This window comes from Prunus persica, chromosome G8 (assembly GCF_000346465.2).
Source record: "Prunus persica cultivar Lovell chromosome G8, Prunus_persica_NCBIv2, whole genome shotgun sequence".
In the NCBI taxonomy this organism is placed as follows: domain Eukaryota; kingdom Viridiplantae; phylum Streptophyta; class Magnoliopsida; order Rosales; family Rosaceae; genus Prunus; species Prunus persica.
In genome coordinates this window covers 19,545,308-19,566,511 of record NC_034016.1, presented here as the reverse complement: position 1 = coordinate 19,566,511, position 21,204 = coordinate 19,545,308, and the positions used below count along the sequence as shown (strand labels likewise).

General features: G+C 39.3%; 4 protein-coding genes and 1 long non-coding RNA gene across 7 annotated transcripts; 4 read left to right on the top strand and 1 right to left on the bottom strand.

The window, feature by feature from the left end:
- On the top strand, nucleotides 137-1,066 carry LOC18766737 (F-box/kelch-repeat protein At3g23880). Its single transcript, XM_020553595.1, has one exon. The coding sequence runs from the start codon at nucleotides 137-139 to the stop codon at nucleotides 1,064-1,066; it is 930 nt and encodes a 309-aa protein (XP_020409184.1).
- LOC18768792 (F-box/kelch-repeat protein At3g23880) lies at nucleotides 2,920-4,251 on the top strand. Its single transcript, XM_007201613.1, has one exon. It carries the CDS (start codon nucleotides 2,920-2,922, stop codon nucleotides 4,249-4,251), a length of 1,332 nt encoding a protein of 443 aa, XP_007201675.1.
- LOC18768696 (FT-interacting protein 1) lies at nucleotides 4,311-8,039 on the bottom strand. Its single transcript, XM_007199075.2, has one exon. The coding sequence runs from the start codon at nucleotides 7,758-7,760 to the stop codon at nucleotides 4,692-4,694; it is 3,069 nt and encodes a 1,022-aa protein (XP_007199137.1). The 5' UTR covers nucleotides 7,761-8,039; the 3' UTR covers nucleotides 4,311-4,691.
- On the top strand, nucleotides 11,284-12,521 carry LOC109950568. Its single transcript, XR_002272808.1, has 2 exons — nucleotides 11,284-11,550; nucleotides 11,667-12,521. It is a non-coding gene; the product is annotated as an uncharacterized LOC109950568 (long non-coding RNA).
- LOC18766829 (probable mitochondrial import inner membrane translocase subunit TIM21) lies at nucleotides 17,059-20,337 on the top strand. 3 transcript variants are annotated; one of them, XM_007200442.2, is made up of 10 exons: nucleotides 17,071-17,163; nucleotides 17,299-17,420; nucleotides 17,506-17,571; nucleotides 17,661-17,679; nucleotides 17,927-18,090; nucleotides 18,269-18,447; nucleotides 18,563-18,611; nucleotides 19,248-19,367; nucleotides 19,540-19,743; nucleotides 19,994-20,337. In XM_007200442.2, the coding sequence occupies exons 1-9, from the start codon at nucleotides 17,160-17,162 to the stop codon at nucleotides 19,711-19,713; spliced, it is 897 nt and encodes a 298-aa protein (XP_007200504.1). In that variant the 5' UTR covers nucleotides 17,071-17,159; the 3' UTR covers nucleotides 19,714-19,743; nucleotides 19,994-20,337. The 3 variants fall into 3 exon arrangements, with proteins under 3 accessions (XP_020409426.1, XP_007200504.1, XP_020409427.1); XM_020553838.1 differs by having other exon boundaries at nucleotides 19,540-19,757; XM_020553837.1 differs by lacking the exon at nucleotides 19,994-20,337 and having other exon boundaries at nucleotides 17,059-17,163; nucleotides 19,540-19,942.

Here is a 21,204-nt window from a genome sequence, read left to right as displayed (position 1 = left end):
AGCAACCTATAGGGTTGTTATTCTCCAAATTCCTCATCTTCTCCAATTCTCTCCTCTATCTTTCTACAGGAATAGGGGTTCTGGTTCTCCCGAAATCATCAGGAATCCTTATATTATCACAAAATCTGTCGGAGCAATGTCAGATGTCTACTCGGGTAGCAAGAAAAGAACATTGTCAAACCCCCTCCGCTTTCCCGAAGAGATCTTTGATGAAATCCTCCTGAGGTTGCCCAGCAAAAGCGTAGGGAGATGCAGCGCAGTGTGTAAATCATGGAACTCTCTCGTCAACACCTTCTTTCGCTACCGCACTCGCGACCACACTCGCTACCAATCCAATAACCACCACGACGAAGCTCAACTCCTCTTCCTTCAGTTTCACAATTCCTCGAGCATCATCAACAGGCCTTACGCGTTGCATCTAGATAACTCTGCATGTAACTTGTATACCAAGCTTCCTAACCCGTTCGTAGCTTGCAACAAGTTACCTACTTGCCTCCGAGGAGCAAAACAAGTTGAAGATGTGACTGTGGTGGGAACTTGTAACGGGCTAGTATGCCTGGTTGCTGGTGATGATGAGATTCACTTTGCTGCATCAATCTGGAACCCTTGTATTAGAAAGTTGGTGGCTTTACCTAAGCCTGGCCTTGCCGTGTACAAAGATATTGATCAGGTAACATATGGCTTTGGTTATGATTCTTGCCCCGACGACTATAAGGTTTTGAGATGTGTGAACCATAAATATATCCGCCATAGCACTTGTCAAGTTGAGATTTGGTCGTTAGCCAGGGGCTCCTGGAAGAGTCTTAGTTCTGCTGCTGATCATGTTATCCTCCCTGCCAACTTTCATCCTGGCCAGCTCTTCAATAGATCGGGTGTTGTGTTTGTCAATGGCGCTCTGCATTGGCTCCAACTTGCCAGAAACTGGAAGGTGAATAAGATGGATTATTTGATTGCATCGTTTGATATGGCGAGTGAGTTATTTGGTGAGACAACGGTGCCAGAAGCTTTACGGAAAAACTTATACTCAAAACCGGGACAACGAGAGTGGTTCATTTCAAGATACTGAGAGTCCATTGCCCTTGTTAAGATTTGTAACGATAGAGATCTTTGGATTGCTAATCATGTTGAGATCTGGGTGATGGCGGAGTATGGTGTGGCGGCATCTTGGGCTAACCTATGCACTGTGCAGCTGCAACATGTTTGGTTGATGCCGCTTAGATTTAAATACTGCGGCCCGATTGGTTTTAGAACGAGTGGTGAAGTGGTACTTATGGGAGGTAGTGATCGATCTATATTGCTAGACCCTGAGTCCGAACAAGTTGGTTGTTTTGAAATTGATGAGAGCAACAATCACTTGAAGTTCATGGATTATTTTGTGGAGAGCCTTGTCTTATTTGACCAACCCAATGCTATTTCATATTAGAAGGAAAGACAGAAACCGAATCAAGACAACGTCCACCTTGTATGCCAAACACAAATAGCAACAAGTCATTAGCCGAAACAGGTTGGCATTGCTCCTTCTCATGCTTCCATCTGTGTAGGCATTAGTCATTAAATTAATGTGAATTATCATCTTTGTTTTTCTTTTCTTTTTTGTGCTTATTTTATAAAATTAAGTTTTTCTTTGCGCATTTGAGAACCTCACATGTGATATGAAGAATAGGCACAAAAAGAAGCTTAATTTCATAATGAGCCTCAATCGTTAAAATAAAAACAAAAAGAATAGACGATAATTGGCTAATGCCTAAATGGATTGCCTTTCGTATTCGTCTTTGTTTAGCTTTGTGAGGTTTTCTTTAATTTCTCGTCCTTATTTTGCTGGTTTTGATTTCATTTACTTTTGTATTTGTATTTCTTTCCTCAGCACCAAACTCATGCAACCTTCCTTGATCAACTCATACAAGTCTCCACTATCGTTTAGGGCTCGTTTGGGAGTGATTTAGAATCACTTATGGAAAGAAACATCTTCTACGTGCTTCTCCAAAAAATCACTTAAAGTGATATTTGGAGAAGTGATTCTCCATAAAAGTGATTGTTGGCCTCTCCAAAATCACTTCCCAAACGAGTCCTTAATCCATTCAACTGATTTTTTTCCCCTCATTTGGATATGATTGAATCCCTATATACGATACTAATTAGTTAGAGGCTGAATAAGACGTTCATCCTTATTTTGTATGGATTTTTTCCCTAAATATTAACCCAATAAGTGAATACAAAAGAATTAAACGCCTTGTTTATATGCATTTTTTTTATTTGTATGGACGGTGATGAAGATAGTTGAATTTTCTGTTACAATTTTGTACTTATCTTTTTTCATCCAAATTGCATGTATGAACTAATATAATGAATGTTTTCGACCAAAAAAAAAAAAAGAACTAATATAATGAATGTAAAAATAATAATAATAATAAATTATTTATTTTTTATATGGTAAGTAAATGAATTAAAATGGATGTGAACCTTATCCCTGGAACTAATTAGTAATTGAAGGCAATTTAACCTGAGTAATGCTACAGGTACCACATTTTATTCCACATTTCTATACCACATGATGTGGCATGTCCATATTATATGATACATCAATTAAATCAATGAAGGGTATTTTAATTAAGATAATTAGAAAAACAAATATTATAATAAATCATAAAAGAAAATAAAATATTAAATAATTTTAATTGATGTGGCTGTCCACATCAATTGCCGCATAAGATGGTATAGGAATGTAGTATACAAATATGGCAAGAGTAGTATTATTCATTTAACCCCTAGAGATCGTTATTTTCTCTATCTCTCTCCACTATTTTCCCTAGTCTTTTGGTGATCTAGTTTGATTAGGACTAAAACAGGAGACTAGGATTTTAAAGGGGTCGAAAGATCTGCTTCTCCCAAAAACACCAGCGAGCAACTATTATCACAAAAATGTCAGATGTCTACTTGGCTAGCAACATCCTCCTCTTTCCCGACGAAATCTTACATGAAATCCTGCTGAGATCGCCTGGCAAATCCGTAGTGAGATGCAGCGCAGTGTGCAAATCATGGAACTCTCTCGTCAACTCCTTCATTCGCCACCCCCACACTCGCTTCCCATCCAATCACCGCCACAACGACGACGTTCAGCTCCTTTTCCTGCAGGTTTACGAACCCTACAAGATCCACGTCAAAAGAAGAGTGCATTACGTGTTGTATCTAGATGACTCTGCACGTGATGAGCATACCAAGCTTACGAGCCCGTTCGTAGCTTACAACAACACCCGCACTTGCCCCGAGAAAAAAAAAGTTTTAGATGGGGATGTGGATGTGGTTGGAACTTGTAACGGGCTCGTATGCATGGTTCCTCATGATGATGATGATGGTGGCATTGACTTTGCTGCAATCATTTGGAACCCCTATATTAGAAAGTTGGTGGTTTTACCTAAGACGGGCCTTGCCGTGGCCAAAAATATTAAAGGAATAAGATATGCCTTTGGTTATGATTCTTGCACCAACGACTATAAGGTTTTGAGATGTGTGAACTATAAGTCCTTACACAACGGCGATAAGACTTTGAAATTTAGGAACTATGTGTCCTTCCGCAAACCACCTACTTTTCACGTTGAGATTTGGTCGTTAGCCACAGGCTCCTGGAAGAGTCTTATTGCTGCTGATGATGATGATATTATCCCTGTCAACTTTTATCCCGAGCTCTTCACTAGATCACGTGTTGTGTGTGTCAATGGCGCTCTGCATTGGCTCCAAACTCGTCGCCACCTGAACGGCGTCTCGGAGCTCTCAGAGTATTTGGTTGCGTGGTTTGATATGGCAAAGGAGATATTTGGTGAGACAATGGTGCCAGAAGCTTTGAGGAAAAAATTACACTTTCAATCGGGACGAGAGTGGTTTATTTCAAGATACAGAGAGACCATTGCCCTTGTCAAGATTCGTAACTACAGATTTCCGAGGGGTGATTGTGTTCAGATTTGGGTGATGGAAGAGTATGGTGTGGCGGCGTCTTGGGCTAAGTTATTTACCGTGCAGCTCCAAAATGTTTTTGTGTTGGCGCCACTTGGTCTTAAAAATAGCGGCGTGCTTGGTTTCAGAAAGAATGGTGAAGTGGTGCTTCGTGATGTTGGTGATGGAGTTCGATTGCTGGACCCCAAGTCTGAACAAGTTAGTGATTTTCTAATTGATGGGAGCTGCTGTTGCTTGAACTTTGTGGATTCCTTTGTGGGGAGCTTTGCCTTGTATTGCCAACCCAATGCTATTTCATACTAGAAAGAACCGAAGCAACAACATTATGTGGTTGTATTGGAACTGAATTAGTTTATCATTTGCTTTCATGTATGTGTCTTCTTATTCTTTCAATTCAAACATTTTGTTGAGCAGGCACACATTTGGCATTTTTGGTGATTCGAATTATATGACGAGATACGATTCACAATCAAATGTAGCACCAAACAAATCATTGGATTAGCGTAATTCTACCTAGACACATAAATATAAGCAAAGACAATAACTACAAGTCAGATTGAACTTCCATAATACATGAATTGCATCTTCAACAAAACAGTTAGCTATCACCTCCTTTCGCATAGGACCAAAAAGGAAAAGATAACATCCATCCTAAATATCAAACACAAAAAGGCCATTCCCTTCCTTTCCACTATATCCAGAAGTCCTAAACATGATGATAATGATGCAATGAATTCAACCCTCTACAACAAGCTATCAGCCCTGGTGGGCAGCCTCCTAAAGAAACTCAAAGGTTGGCAAGGCAACTTGCTTCTGAACCTCGGCGGCCTCAGAACATACAAGCCCAACAAAACCACCACAACTCTGATTGGCACTGCATAGAACACAACAGCAGCAATCAAGCAAAAGATGGAGAACACGAATGTGGCCCTCGGGTCTCTCCAGCTCAGCAATGCTTGGAAGCGTTCACCTTGTGTAGCCATGTCATGAACAACAGTTTGAATCCTTCCCCCCACGCTCCTAAGCCGGTCATACCTCATTCGAACAACCTCAGCACTCCGACTTGTTGGGAACGAATCGAATTCCTCATCCAATTCATCAGCATAGACGCTCTCAGCATGGGAAAGCTGGGTGTCCATGTGGGGAGGTTGGCGTGGTCTAGACTTGTATCGCCAAAGTCCCAAGAAGGCAGTGTAAAGCAAAATCATTGGGATTATGAGCTCTGGAAATGCAACGAGCAAGAGGAAAAATGCAACAAATAGAGCTGAGTAGACAGGCTTGTTCCAACTGCGCATCAATTCCACAAATCTTCCCATAGCAACAAGTCCTGAGAGAACATTCATTAGTCGAAAGAAGTTGGCTTTGCTCCTTCTCATGCTCCACATATGGGAGTCATGATCAAGCATATACTCCACGACCTCTCTGCCCAATTGCGGCTCTGCCCGGCTAAGCCTAGAGGCCACCACATTCATTGCTTGGTACCTCAGGGTCTCCAATTGATTCACACTCAAAGGGTTCACAAAATGCATCTTTGGTAACAGTGGCATTGTGTACATATGCATCATGTTAGCCATATTAGCACATGTAAACCGAATAGCTAAATGAAGCTCACCCATTTTCTTTACCCCTGAAGTGTGCAGCATGAGGAGGGGATATGAGTGAGTATAAACCCGATCAGATTCAAGTGTGGACAATCGAATCCTAACTTTCCCAATTCGTGAATCACGAGCTCCTGGATTGTTTGCCAAGTTCTTGTTTATGCGGGAATTATCAAACACTCCAATTGTGACAACTGTGCAGGGATCATACACCTCCCAAGTGTACTGCTCGTTCCATTTTGGGGACAAGCTATCGACAACAGTTCGAGTTCGAATCCATTTGTGACCATACTTGGCAACACAATAGGCATCACTAGACCCTTTTTTCCCTTCTTTGATTTTCATTGGCATAAGCCCTGTTGCACCCAAAATTCCCATTTCAAGCACACCAATGTGAGGCTTCCAAAGCCGCTTGTCAGTTGGCTTAAGATCACTGCTATACATTGTGGCCTCATCTAGCACATGATAACCACCATCAAGTGAAACCCGAAGATGAATTCTAGACCCAAACCTTGTCATCATTTTGGACTCTTCTGCTGCATTGTTGAAATGGTTGTTGTCAAAATTAAACCATCTTGAAACCACTGGCTTTTCATCTGTTCGCTTTTCGATTGCTGTCACTGGAAGAAGCACTCTCCCCACCACCTCATCACGCCCCGGCCCGACCTTGTCTTCAACGGAAACCAACAAGTAATCGTCTATTGGCTCAGCCACCACAAACATCATCTCATCATTCCAATAAGGGTTGGAGAGGCTCCTCAAGCTGCTTGGCTGTGCAATTCTAGTCCTCAAAACCTGGTTTCCCACCTGAACTTTCGCGGAAAGCTCAGGAAACCTCATCATTGCAGGCCCTTTCTCACCAAGAACAATGTCTTGAGCTTCAATGATGGACACTCTCAAATACCAGAGTCTCGGGGACAAATAAACCTTCGACTTAATCGAGCAAAGCCCATCAAAATTCACATTGGCAGACTTTGAATGCCAAGCTTCAGCAAATGCCTCATCAGCCTGAGTTCCAAACCAAATTGAAAGCATCACCTCCCCTGTTTTCGACTTATCACCCTTCTTATCCTCCATTCTATACCATTGTGGAGCCAACTGACTATCCGGCGGGGCCCTCTTCGGAACCTCATTCAAATCAAACCAAACACGACCTAAGAAGTCATCTTTGCTGCCCTCTTTCACAAAAATCTCCACCACTGATGACTGTATGCAATCTTTTGAAAAAGCAAAAACTTGACCCCACTCAACATTGTTCAAACCAACCCTCTTTGTAATTCCTCTGTAGTTCCCTAACTTTACTTCAGCCACCAAATCCCCACCACCAAACAAAGAGATTTCTTTGGCTTTCACAACTCTCACATAAAGGTACTGCATTTGCTCAACAAGGTCATAAGTAGAGCTAGTTTTGTCCTTTTTCAAAGACTCACCTCCGAGTTGAGGCCGAGTCTCTTTGAGTGAAAACTCGGTCAACCCATTTGAGTACCCACCCACCCCACCGCTTCCGGCGCCGGACATAACAGAACCAGGCCCTGTATTAATCAAAACAGGCTTGTTCATCAGTATCACCTCACTTGGACTTGGCTGATCCGCATTCTTTGAGTGGTGGTTGTTGTTCTGGTTCTGTTGGGTTTGCTTTGTTTCTTGTACCAGCTGCTGATTTGCCGCCATGGCTGAGTTTGGTCCCTGAAGTTTCTTGTTTTTCTTCGAAAACCCAGAAGCCGAAGCAGAAGGAGCAGAAATAGAGGAGGAGACTATTCCATTAGCCCCAACTTCCTTGACCTTTTCCCTTGTTGAAAGGTAAAGCTTGAAGCTTATTTCCCCTCTTATGTGAGAAAAAAGGCTCCTTTTGTCAAGGGTATAAAGCTGAGGGACCTCTTCACCTTCTCTTGCAATGTTAGAGCCCGAAACTCGAACTTTTCCCAAGAAATTTCTGCTATTGCTGGACCTCCTCTCGTTGAAGACATTGGCTTCTATGGTTCTGTAAGGAAGATCAGCCACGTCTTTGATATGGAACACAAGCTTTTCGTTCCAAATGGGGTTGAGGTCTTTGTATTTTACTTGGGTTCTGAGCCTTTGGTTCTCAAACTCTACTTCTACAAATGGTGAGGAGGAACCTTCACCGTTTTTGGGCATGAGGTTGTGCGCTGCAACCACCTCCACCACAAGCTTTTCTTTGCTGTGGTTGCCGTTGTTGTCGGTACTCATAGTCATGGCTCTGCTTCTCTGTTGAAGAATAAGGAAACAGGTTAAGAAATTTGAAGACAACCCGAGAGAGAGAGAGAGAGAGAAGACAATGAAGAGCCAAAAAGGAAGGAGATGGTAAACAGAGAAGAGAGAGACAATGGAGATTCAGAGAGATAGAGATGGAATAATGGGACAAATGGGGAGGCTCAAGAAAAAGCTCATAATCACTGTGGGAATCAGACGAGCATGCATCAGAGTTATTCCAGAGAGAGAGAGAGAGATTAATGCAGACTACTTCAGTGTACAAAGGAGCAAGATATGAACTGAGGGAGTTGGGAAAAGCAAAACACAGTCAAATTTACACCTTTTTGGTGGAGCGTTTTGGAAACGCACCAATGGCCAAGGGAGAACACGGTTGGACAGATTGGATAGAGTGGGCCCACAGCATTCTTACGTTAACCTACCATGTAAAATATATTACCATTTCTATAACCTTGAAATTAATAGAGGTGGTCAACGGCCTTGTGTACACAACCCATGACCACAACACAAATGTTTGGTTCTTGTGATTACCGTGCTCAAGAACAATTATGAAATAGCTGTCTTGTTCTGCCAATGAATTAAATAGTAGTTGTTAGCCCCATTAAATAGCACTTAACATTGTTTCTCTCTCTATAACTTTCAACAAATTACTTCATTAGTACTATAAATTTGTGTGTCAACAAATTACAAATGTATAGTAATGGAGTGTGCGACGATATATAATTTACAGATTTTTTCTACAATACGAATATGTAGTTGGTGCGAACTTCATGAGTTCACGTCTCTATTAAAATATTGTTAAATTAAAATTCATTAAGTTGAGCAAGAGGCTTATAACTCAAATAATATTGATTGCCTACTATCAAAAAAATCCATTGAAATATATTCCCGTTAGGCATAAACACTTACTTAAGAAGCAGAAATATTTGACAATTTGTAAGATTTTGAGTCACAATTATGAAAGTAAAAATCACGACACCAACAACAAAGTGAGGACTAAAGAAATTTTATTTTTCAAACAAAACAAAAACAAAAAAATCAAATCAAATCAAATTTTCAACTCAATTTTTCCGTCGTTTTCAAAAGTGTAAATCAATCACCTAGAGCTAAACCGAAATTTTTGAAAAATAGTTCGGGTCGGGTTGGCCAATCCACGCGTAGTGAGTCAGCCAATAATAGAAGTGGGAAGTCAGACAGAGACTCTCAGAGCTGCTGGCTGAGGGAACAGGACCAGAGGGCGTGCCAGACTCCACAAAGAATCCAACATTTTTTTTAAATATTTTAAACCAGATTGAAGTAGAGAGTGCCCGAAACAAACAATCTCGAAGTCCGAGGTTTTTTTTATGTTTTACTTTAGTATTATTTTTTGTCTTTTCATTTTCTCCCAAAATTTTTGTTTTATTTATATTTATTCTTTTCTGTTTTTGAGAATGTTTGGTCTCCCCAACTTCGAGGCGCGTGCGCGTTACACGGTCCCCCTCATACTGTTACGGTGTTAGCACCGTCGCTGTCATGTGGGGTCCCCCATTAACCCCGTAATTTGCAACGTCGTTTGTCGCACCCAAAAAAAAATCTTTCAACTCCGATCACAGGACGCAAGGGTCAAAAACTTAGCATGGCGATAAAAAAAGGGTAATGATTTCCCCACTCCAATTTTATCCACTTACACTTCTTTTTTAGTTATAAAATGGAGTGTAAGTGGATAAAATTGGAGTGGGGAAATCACCACTCTAAAAAAATTGTAATGAAATCTGACGGCTGAGAATGAGATGGCCCATGCTAAATATCTAATTCTATTCCAACCATTAATTTTTTTAAAATTCTATGATTAATTTAATTGTTCTGTGCAACTCAGAACGATAATAATAATAATTTATATATGTATATTGGGTCTGAGATACGCTAGGTTATTCTAGGGCAAATAATTGGGCCTTTGCATTGTTTAGGGCTTGGGTTGGCCCAAACACTAGAAACTGAAATTGATGATGGGTCAATCAAATATTGGGCCTTGTTGGCATGTGTTATCCCTTCTCCTAATTGCCTCCAAAGCTAAGAAAGGTTATATTATGGCTATTTAGTTCCAAATTCTCCAACTTAATACAAAACTCATTAACTAATGAAGCCCCCTTTTTTTTTTTTTTTCATAAAATGGTAACATGATTTAACCAACTCTTAACCAACCCAAACAAGAAGTGGTGAACACTACATCAACTCTGCAACACTCTCTTATGTCATTCATACGTAATTGTCTATCAATCATTACGTACGCGAATCAATTCATAATTTTGTGCACGTGTGGGCTTTTGTATCATCAAGACTTTTTTTTTTAAATTAACCAACTTTACACTTTTGAGTATTTAAACTCTAAATCATTATTCCTTTATTTAACCGGATAAATATAGTTCGAAATGTCTGCCAGAGGAGGTCACTAAGAGGCTGGCATAAGCTTATTTCTTGTTGTTCTCCAAGTTCTTAAGTGGTTAGATCGATGGAGGTCATGTTGTTCGAAAACTTTTATAAAAACATTATATCTGAAATCTTATTGAAGTTGCCCGTCAAATCTATAGGGAGATGTATATAGTATATGCAAGTCACGGAGTTATATGATCAATAATCCTAGTTTCAAACGCATCCAATGTCTAAAACAACCACGTTCAAGGTGCTCAATCATATCTACATACATTTCCAAATGTAATTTTTACTCATCGCAATGGAACACTCTCGGATCATCCAAAAAGGTGAGTGTGGCGAGTCTACGAATCCATGTCCATCCTGCAATGGCACAACTACTTTTTGGAAACCCAACCAATGTGTTTTGGGTGCTAAAAGCAGGAATAAGTTTGGATTCCATTCGACCAAAAGAAAAAAAGAAGTTTGGATTCCATTTCGAGTTAGCACTTGCTTTCAAAGATTTTATTTCCAATCTTAAGTGGGACTTCAGATCTGTTGTCTCTATTTTCTATATGCTTTCAATTTAACGTAATTAACTCTAATAAAGTCCTTTTATTCTTCATAAAATGGTAACATGATTTAACCAACTCTTAACTAAACTAAACAAGAAAATGTGAACATGACACCAACTTTGTAACGTTCTTGTATGCCACTCTGGCGTAGTTGGCTCTCAATCATTACATACGTGGATCAACTCAAATATAATTGCCTATAAATTATTAGGTACACAGATCAACTCACAATGCACGTAAACGTGCATGAGAATTATGTCCTAACACTTACAACGCGTGGGCTTTTTTATCCTCAAGATTTTTAAAATTAACCAGCTTTTACATTTTTTAGTATTTATAAATAAATAAAAAATGGAGGGTACAGCCAACGAAAAAAAGTAAAAAGGGAAACAATTTTCACATGTTGGGGGTCTTTTCCACAAAGATAAGATAAAAAGGTAATCTAGGCATATTCCAAGTCCAAATACAACTAATATTCTTTTCTTTTTTTTCTTTTTCAAAACGATGTACAGTACAATTATTGTTCCTTTATCCAGGTAAAATATGGTTGTTCCCAGCTAGGTAAAATAACAAGGGTAATAACTTGATTTCATTGCTTGGTCTTTATGTAATTATATCTGAGTGGTAGGTATGTTCTTGACACTCTGCTTGAGATCAAATCTGAACCCTTGGATTTCTATTACACCCACTAGGCCTAGGGTTATTTAAATATTTAACTGGTCCGATATTAAGACGAAGAATCTGCCACACAGCAGCATAGCTCGCAAATTTTGTCACGACACAAAGCTGCGCAGTTCTTGCTGCTCCCCAAGGTTTCAGCTTCCCAAATCATTTTTGTTCCTCTCATCATTTCTAAATAATTATTATAATTCCCAAGTAATTAATTAATTTATAATATATATATTTTGTCTCTGCTTTTGCTTTGCAGCCTAGCTAAGAAGAGTTCATGGAGGCTATTAGCAGGCTCATTCGAATACATGAGCAGCAGGAAGAAGAAGAGAGGGAGCAGAAAAAAAGAAGAAGAACGATTTGGGGTTGTAACAATCACATCATCCCCGCAACCCGGTTTTCGATTGCGAGCTTGGAATCGAAAGAGAGCCAGAACAATGGAGAGTGCTCTATCTGTTTGGATGAATTTTCAGAGGGAGAACAAGTCACCCAAACGCCTTGCAAGCACAAATTCCATGAAGACTGCATTTTGAAGTGGCTGAATGGGAAGCACTTCTGCCCGATGTGCAGGTTTCAGCTGCCAACCAAGGTGACGAAGGATGCCATGAACAAGCTCATTCTAGGCAGTTGAACTGAGAAATGTGTTATGCTGCTGTTGTTGTGACTCAGCTCCTTCTTGTGCTTATCTTTGACCTTTTGGTTCAATTGACAAGAAGAACAATAAGACATGTTTCAATTGATTGGGGCTTCGTGTTTTTTATTTTATTTTAATGAATGCATGAGTGTGAGTCAACTTTAGCAACCCTTTCTGTGATCTTATTGTCATGGCCATGGATTCCAACATAGAATAGTTCAAATGGCAGAGCAAGCTCGAGATGAAACTTGATCTTTGGAACGTAGAGTTGAGATGTCCAGCACAAAGTGTTTGCTTCGACACCTGTTTTGAGACTTAAAAGAACTTTGTGATTGTGAAGACACGTGTATTGTGTTGAGTGTATATTTTTAGGTGTCATGGAAGTGCTATATATGTTTATCCTATCCCAAAAAATAAAAAATTTGAAATCCTATCTCTGCAGCCAAAATAAATAAAAAAACTCTATCTTTATTTTCATTATACTACAGAGTACACTTCACTTGTCCCCCTGAAATTTTCCCTTTTATGTTTTTTTGATAGATTGAAACTTTCCTCTAAACAATGAACATTTTCTCTTTTTTCTCTTTCTCCCCTTTACTTTTCTCTCTCTCTCTCTCTCTCTTCTTTTTTTCCAGTCATCTTCTTCATGAATCTCTCTTTTTTCTTTGATGGATCTCTCTTGTAGAATTTGGGGTTGTTCTAATAAATTGAATTTATGGCTTGTCGAATTAGGATTTCTAAAGTAAATTGGGGCTTGTGAAATAAGAGCTTTGAATTGTGAATTATATTCCTCAATGTTCGAGAAATTATATAATATGTTCTATTTTTTTTGGTTGAAATAATATGTTCTATTAAGCCCAAAAGGAATGGGTTTTTTGTTTTTTGTTTTTTGTTTTTGTTTTTTGTTTTTGCCCTAATGGTTTATTGGAGTTCATAGCGGGCCATAATTTTAGAATTTGGCCCAAGCATCGTCATCAGTCAGTAGAAAAAACCCAAGCACCTTCATTTTTTGAAAAAATTTGTCTGACTCTTCCTTACTTTCTCACTAGCATTTAGTTCCTACTTGTTGATGCTCTTTTTGAGAGAGTCAACTTAGATAGAGGTGGAATGGTGGATGATGGGTGAAGGTGAGGACCTTTAGCATATGTGTGAAGATTAGGGCAAACGATAAATATATAGAAAACGAGATATACGTGGTTCACCCTTAATAAATAGGCTACGTCCACAGAGAAGTATGTTCTAATTATAATTATGTATGTTTACATTTGTACATGGAGTTGGACCCAAATATAAACATAAGAAGGGAGAAGCCCATGATTAAAGATAAAGGCCAGCCTAGGGATCCCCTCCTAAGTGTAAAGTGGTCTCCTCTTATAGGTGAGGGGGAGTCTTCACTTCTTGTAGTTTTTCGATGTAATACTCCTCTTACTTTGCTTAGAGTTGTGACTTGTGTTAATGCTTTTTTGGCTAAGATGATGACCTCTTAAAGCATGGCACGTGGATGATCTAGCCTAGTTAGTTGCTCGGTCAATTGCGGTACCAACAGTAATCCCCCAAGTTCACGAGTAAGAAGGTACTTCTTGATTGGGGACTTGTAATTTTAACTGCACTGGCCGAGCAACACCATAGTTCGTCTTCCAAGTTGTATAGTGCACTACCCATAGTCCCCCATGGCCCCGGGTAAGAAGGACATTGGAGGGAGGCAACAAAAAACCAAATGGTTTGCAAGTCCCCATTTTGTTATGCAAGGGTGCCAAAGGGCATCATAGTACACCGAAGGACAACGGTGCGAAAGGTACAAGACTTGCATGTCACAGATAAAGTGCTGAAGGGAATGTAGGTGCTGAATGCATAAGACTTGCATGTCGCAAGGCAATGTGAATATGCATGAGGGTGCTGAAGGTATAAAACTTGCTAGGCATGTGGGTGCTGAAGGCGAATGGATGCCAAAGGTGACACAAAGCTTGCATGTTGCAAGGCAATATGGCTAGGCATGGGGGTGCCGAAGGCAAAAGGGATGCCGAAGGCACAAAGTTTGCATGTCGCAGGGCGATGTGCCTAGGCACGGGAGTGCCGAAAACAAAGGAGATGCTAAAGGCACAAAGTTTACATGTCGCAGGACGATGTGCCTAGGCACGGAGGTGCTTAAGACGAAGGGATGCCGAAGACGACACAAAACTTGCATGTTACAAGACAATGTGGCTAGGCACGAGGGTGCTAAAGGAGAATGGCTGCCAAAGGCAACACAAAGCTTGCATGTTGTAAGACAATGTGGCTAGGCACGGGGGTGTCGAAGGGCGATGTGCCTAGGCACGGGGGTGTCGAAGGGCGATGTGCCTAGGCACGGGGGTGCCGAAGGCGACACAAAACTTGCATGTCGAAGGGTGATGTGCCTAGGCACTGGGGTGCCGAAGATCCTCAAACCATTCTGGCAAAGCTGTTAGATTGGGGCAGCTACTCATTTCCAAGCAGTGTAGGGTCTTCACATTTTCCAATCCTTCTGGCAGAGAATCAAAACAAGGACAGTCCAGAACGATCAAACTTCGAAGAGAGGAGAGGTGTTGCACACCGGCTGGAAAGGAACCACGCTTTGGATAGTACATGATGGTCAAGTGCTTAAGCAATGTGAGCTGTTCCAACCTTGACGATAGAGAAGTTAGTTCACTGCAGTTTTCAATGGACGAAGTTCGAAGCGAAACCACACCTGCAATTCCACAATTTGGTAGGGATGTTAGACTGTGACAGTCACTAATCTCCAGTGACTCCCGAGCTTTAAGGTTCTGCAAACTTTATGGCAGAGAGGATAGCTCTTCACACCAACAACTGGTCAATGATTTCAAAGAACTAAGGTTTTGCATATGCAAAGGCATTGAATGAAGCTTGGGGCAAGACAAAATCTTCAAGGAAGACAGACTAGCTGATGCAAAGAGCCCTTCCGGGAGAGACACGAGGTCTCAAATATTGTCAAGAATAAGAACAGATAGCAAACTTAAATCTGCCATGGGCACCATCGTAGGATTACAATCCCGCAGCTCCAAATGTTGAAGGGACTGAGGTAACGATATATGTGCTAACTTGGGGCAATTCTTTACAGTTAATTTCTTCAATCTACATAATGCATTTTCATCATTTGCACTTGACCACTCTTCCAAGTTTGCAATATCACTTATTGATAGTTCTTCGAGTGATGGAAACCATATGTCTACACCATTGCCATAGAACTATCTACCAATTTTCTTCACCCCATCCATTCCATGCAGAGAAAATGTCTTAAGTAGCGGAAGATTCCCAAGGGCTGGAAGATATTCACTTCTTCTACAGTTGGTGAAATCAGCGGCGACAAGATTTGGGAGAGCCCAGTCAGGAAATTTGGTTCCTGGGTAGATTTTTCACATTTTCATGTGGTTGCATGTATTCAATAAGTTTTTCAGCTTGCAGCGCTATATGTGATCCTGAGACACCTACTTCAGCTGGGGCATTAGGTGGTTTGGCGAACGAATCTTTAAATCCCGGAATAAAACCCCAGTATAATCCCAATGACTCAAGATTTTCCTTCCTGACCAATATGCGTGGTATAGCATCTTCAATCTTCTCCAAGCGAGAAATATTCAACTCCCCATAAAATTTAAATTGAACAGCTCATGGAGATTCACGCTGTAGTTCCGTAGTTAATCTACCCTCTGCGACGCAACAAAAAGTGGCAAAGTCTGAAGTTGACGGAAGCGCTTAATACCATAATGCATAAATGTCAAACTTACAGATCCACTTAAGTTCAGATGTCTTAGGCTGAAGTTTTCCAAAAATGGCAAAGTCTCAAGATTATGACAACAAATTAGGTTTAAGGTCTGCAAAAAAAAAACAGATACCGTATGCTTATAGGTAACTGGGTGATAGGTGTGTAAGACAAGTCAAGATACCTCAAACATATCAAGTCACCCAAGAAGTTTGACTAACTTCTCTTTCTCATCATCTCTTCCATATATCTTTGAGTGAACGACGCAAGAGCCAGTCTCCCTCTTGTTAGTGAAGAATCTGAGTCGTCGACAGTCTTTCTCTATGCTAGGCTCTCTAAAATTAAATGTCGAGAGTCCCTCATTTATCGTAATTTCTAATCTGTGGAGTATGTTCTTAATTTTTTTCAGCAAGAGAGGGTGAGGAAATTGGTTTACCAAAAATTTTTAAGCTCATGACGATTTGGAAAGCGATAAACAAGTCCAGAATGTCCTCAGCATCAGAAGCAGCATTCTTGAGGTTTAACAACCAAAGCCTAACAGATTTGTTGGTTAATTGTTGCTGCTCTACATCTTGGAGAATAACTTGGGTCCTCATCAAGGCATCACGTAGGCTGTCCCGGTTGTCCTCGACACCCAAGATATGAGCAACCTTTTCTAGGGCTGGGTATGCCAATCTGTCAAACATCACTTGCAAAGCAGGGGATAAAAACATGTCTGCTGCTTCCATTTTTATCAGCAACAGCAGCAAAACAAAACAAGCTTGAGATGATGAGAATCATCGAATTTGGATCTGAAAAGAATTACAATTTGGATGGTGAGAATAGTTGGCTTTAGAGGGACTTTCAAAAGCCAGCAAATGATAGAATTGTTGGAGTTGGTCTGAAAGACAAGTGGAATTTCAATTTGGTTGATCAATTAACCCATGAACCCTAGACTTTAGAGAAGCCAGGAAGGTTGACTTCATGACAACACAGAACTTGCTAACATTTGGATTCATGCCCACCTGGATTCAAAGTTTAGTAAACATGCCAATAATATGTGTGCTTTTAACATAAAGTGATTACTCTTTTTAAAATCAGCATGTTAGGAAGCTATTTCTTAAATAAATAAATAAATAAAATAAAATAAAATCAATAGAATCCCAAGCATTGAGGCCCATCAAAAATATTTTGAGTCCACCAACTCAATTCTAGCCCACTTAACTTGCTTGGGTTTCAAAGTCGGATTAACCCGACCCGTTTTCATAGTCCGAAACCAATCCCCCTTAGCTCCGGTTGAGGGTTTTAGACGATTGAGGAGACCAACAAACTGAACAAAGCTAGGGCATCAACCTTCGACACCAGAGACTGAACCACCACACCCTCCGAACCTTACTTGAACTACGATGGGTATGCATACGTTTCCGATTACTTTCATGCATTTTCTCGGAAACCAAACAAGAAAACAAGTTTTTTTTCTTTTCTTCAGTATCATTTTTCAAAGGGTTTATTTGACTTTGCATCGGCAAAACTTTTGGTTTTTAGGGTCATACAAGTGTGCTTTGGAGTTATGGAGAAAAAAGCAAACAGATGTTATTAGGGTTTTGCCCAAGATGAGATTGTGGGGATACAGAGCTTCCCACACAGAGGAGGCCAAGCCAGATCAGGTTTATGTTTTGCTTTGGCTAGAATTTCTACGTTTCAGAGGCTTCAATTTTATTTAAACTAAGTTACTATCTTATAATGGTGCAGTTGCTGGCAGTACTGAAATCAGGATGTGCAAGTCAATCTACTGCTTCTGCAAACCATTTGACTAGGGTGAGGTAATTGTGTGATATTGGTTTTTATCATTCTGTTTCTCTTAGCACATTGCAAGCTGAATTTTTTTTTTCCTCTGAATTCTGCAGGGCATAGCTGGAGCTGATGGTTAGTGACTGCTTCGCAAATTCATATAATAGATATGGTTTATTTGGAATAAGTATTATAACTATCTTCTGTTGGTTAGAGCATCTAAATAGTTAATGGATGAACACCGGGAAACATTTGGGCGCTGAAAGTTTGTATTGACACTTGAAAATCAGTGAGATGTACTGATCTACTGGTGTGAAGTCGGGAAAGTTCTTATAGTGGTTTATTCTTTTGCACATAATTTCTATGCAATCATGCTTTGCAGGAATTCCTGTTCTATATGGAAGGAAGTGCGCTAGAGAGTTAATGTCTACTTCTTGGCCACAATTTCAACCCACAAGAAACTATATAGCAAGTTCCAGCATTCCTCAATTTTGTAGATCCATTTCATCAAAAGCTTCACGGCAACCACGACAAAGTCCATCTGAGGTTTGCTTCTGAACTGATTTTCTAAACTTTACATGTGCATTCTGTTTGCATGTTTGTGGCTGGGTAGTTTAACCATGCGCATTCTAATTTTCTAAATTTGATTTTCTCTTGATACTTTTTGTGAACTCAACTTTCATACTTATTGGTATCTTGATTCTTCAACTATTTACTTTTCCAGAATAAGAAAGACTTATCTACTGTAGAGGATCCTTTTGATGCTCCTACATACAACATCCCAGAAAAGCCTGTGACATTTGTAGAGGGAGCTTCCTACAGTGTAGTTATTCTTGCAGGGCTTGGAATTGCTGCTGCCGCAGGATATGCAGTCTTTAAGGAGCTTATTTTTGAACCGAAAGAGTGAGGAGACAACAAACCTTACTTTATTTTTATAGTTAAAATATCTTATAAGGTTGTAAATTGAATTTTTGAGTTCTTCTATATTACTGAAAAATGACAACATTGTCTTTGGCAGGTACAAGATCTTTAACAAGGCTCTTAAAAGGGTTCAAGATGATGCACAGGTTAGTTTATCATTATTTTTTCCTCTAAAAGAAACAGGGTAAATAATTTCTCTTAATTCTGGACCCATGGTTTCCTAAAAGGGGTTGGGACTTATTCATCTGTGTAATGGCCATGGACCTTGAAAAGATTTTAAATTTGAAATAGCAGTGGCAGTTTTCTTATGGCCAACACTGGCATTAGTTTTACGTGATGTGGGTAGGCAGAAACCTCTAGTCTCTAAGCAAAGTCTAATACATGGTGAATATAATAATTTACTGCCAATTAGATAAAAAAGTTTGGGTAGGTTAATGAACATTTTCCAAAGAGGAAAACCCTACATAGTACCTATCAATGCATTAAGTACATGTATGAACACCTCACACCGCAAGCCTTAGATGTGCTAGCTACAATTGCATGTAGTAACTACAATTTCATATTGGACAGCGGGTTATGCTGATATAATTATTCCTGGGTGAGGAATTCATTTCAACTTTGTATGCAGTTCATGGAATTTATGGACCATGATCGACCAATATCTGTAGGCAGTCTGAATTGAATTCCAATCAATATTACAGATAATCCTCTTTGCTTGTATGCATGTGAATATTGAGCTGGCAATGTTGTGGCTCAAATGACTTTGATCTTTTCTTTATCAGGTTAGGATGAGGGTGGGATACCCTATTACAGGGTATGGTCAAGAAAGTAGAAACCGTGCTGCTCGCCAACGTATTCCCAACAGAATATGGCACGATGAAGAAGGGGTAGAGCACGTAGAGGTGATTTCCCATTGTCCTTTTTGTTTGTTATTTGAAGCAACTTAACCAATGTTATTTGCAATACAAATCAATTCCCACTCCCTCATTTTGAATTTTGTTATTAATGTAAATGATCTCTCATAATTTAGAGTAGAAATGTTAACTTACTGCTTGTATGACCAATTGATTGTAGGTTAATTTTTATATACGAGGGCCTCATGGAGCTGGGAAAGTATTTGCCGAGATGTTCAATGACCAAGCAGACAAGCAATGGAAGTACACATATTTGATTGTTCAGATACAAGCACCTTCGCCAGCACAACTGATTTTAGAGTCTTATCTGCCAAGTTATAACGCAGCCAACTAATCATGCTCACTTCTGTACCCAATAGCGTGGGTAGGATATTTAGAGTTAGTCCTGTTAATAAGTTTTCTTTTGTTTTACCTCTAATATCCTCGAAAACGGTCGAGCTTAAACTTGCCCCTAATTTTTTCATTAATAGTATTAAGCTTTATTTTTCAGGCTCATTTTTCTTTTATCCACTTACATGAGAAACTTAATAAATTTGATCCCGAACGTTCCAGTTTTTAATTTATAAATTTTGTAGTGTCAACTAACCATATGTTGTTTCTTCTTCTTTTTATAGAATGCTATTGCTAGATAGGGTGAATGTTGCTGAGATAGGATGAGATTGAACCATTCAACATCTCCATTCTACACGCCAAGTGATTTCAGCAGGGAAAAGTTGAAATGCTTTGTTCCTTCCTACTCAAATTTTATTGCAACCATCATGCTGTCATGTTTATAGGATTCACTTTTCTCCATCTCCAAGTTTTAGATTTTTATATTTAATACCAGATTAATCAACTAAGTATACCTTTATTATTTTTAATAATCGGCTTTAGTTATTCATTTCCCTATTTGTCGTGCTGTCATGTTAGTTAACGTTACAAGGATTGGAATATAAAAATGTTCAATGCATTACTATTTTGTATTATTTGTTTTTGAGAAGATTAGATTATTACTTTATATTAAAGTGAAAATGTTGAAAAGGTTTGCTTCAAAAGATATCAAGTCATTATACTATCAAGAGACGTTACGTTATTACCTTTTCTTATTCCATTCTAATTTTTTTTATTGTACGTTTTAGGCTTGTTTTTTCAGTCATAAACGATATTCTACTTTTAATCTAATCTATACTACAAGGAGCATAGTGAGAAGTGCATTCGCTCTTTTTAATTTGGCTAAGTCCATGTCTGAACACATTTTAGTCCTCTCATTCATACTCATTCGAAAAGAGAAAACAAAATTGATAATTTTCTTGTGTTAAAAAAGATAATTTGAGAACCATTTTTTTCTTCTTTCAAGAAAAATGGTGAATTTGTTTATATTAAAAAAAAAAAAGTTAATTAGTTTGCCCCCATTTCAAAAAAAAGACAAAATTAAAAGAAATAAAGCAAATTATTGCAATTTGCAATCTTCCAATTGATTCCGTATGTCAAGGCGGTCTTTATCGTCCACTTTCTCGAACACAATTGTAGCCCAACGGCTCTGATTGCACCGCAGCTAGGCTCCTCAGATCTCTACCGTTATTTTGTTGTCCCCATTAGATGATGACATTTTTCGTTCTGCACGTCCTAAAGACTCGCAACGTGCTCACGAGTTTTTTTTTTTCTGCCTTAAGAGTTAAGACTGCAATTTAAACCCACGCTCACATAGTCACGCGCACCAGTTTTTTTCTTTAATTTCGTTCTATTGTCTTCCTACTCCTCATATATATTCTTCAATTTGGATGACATATTCAAGTAAAAAGTTCATTTTATATAATATTTCAATGACAATTTTTGTTTTGAAAGT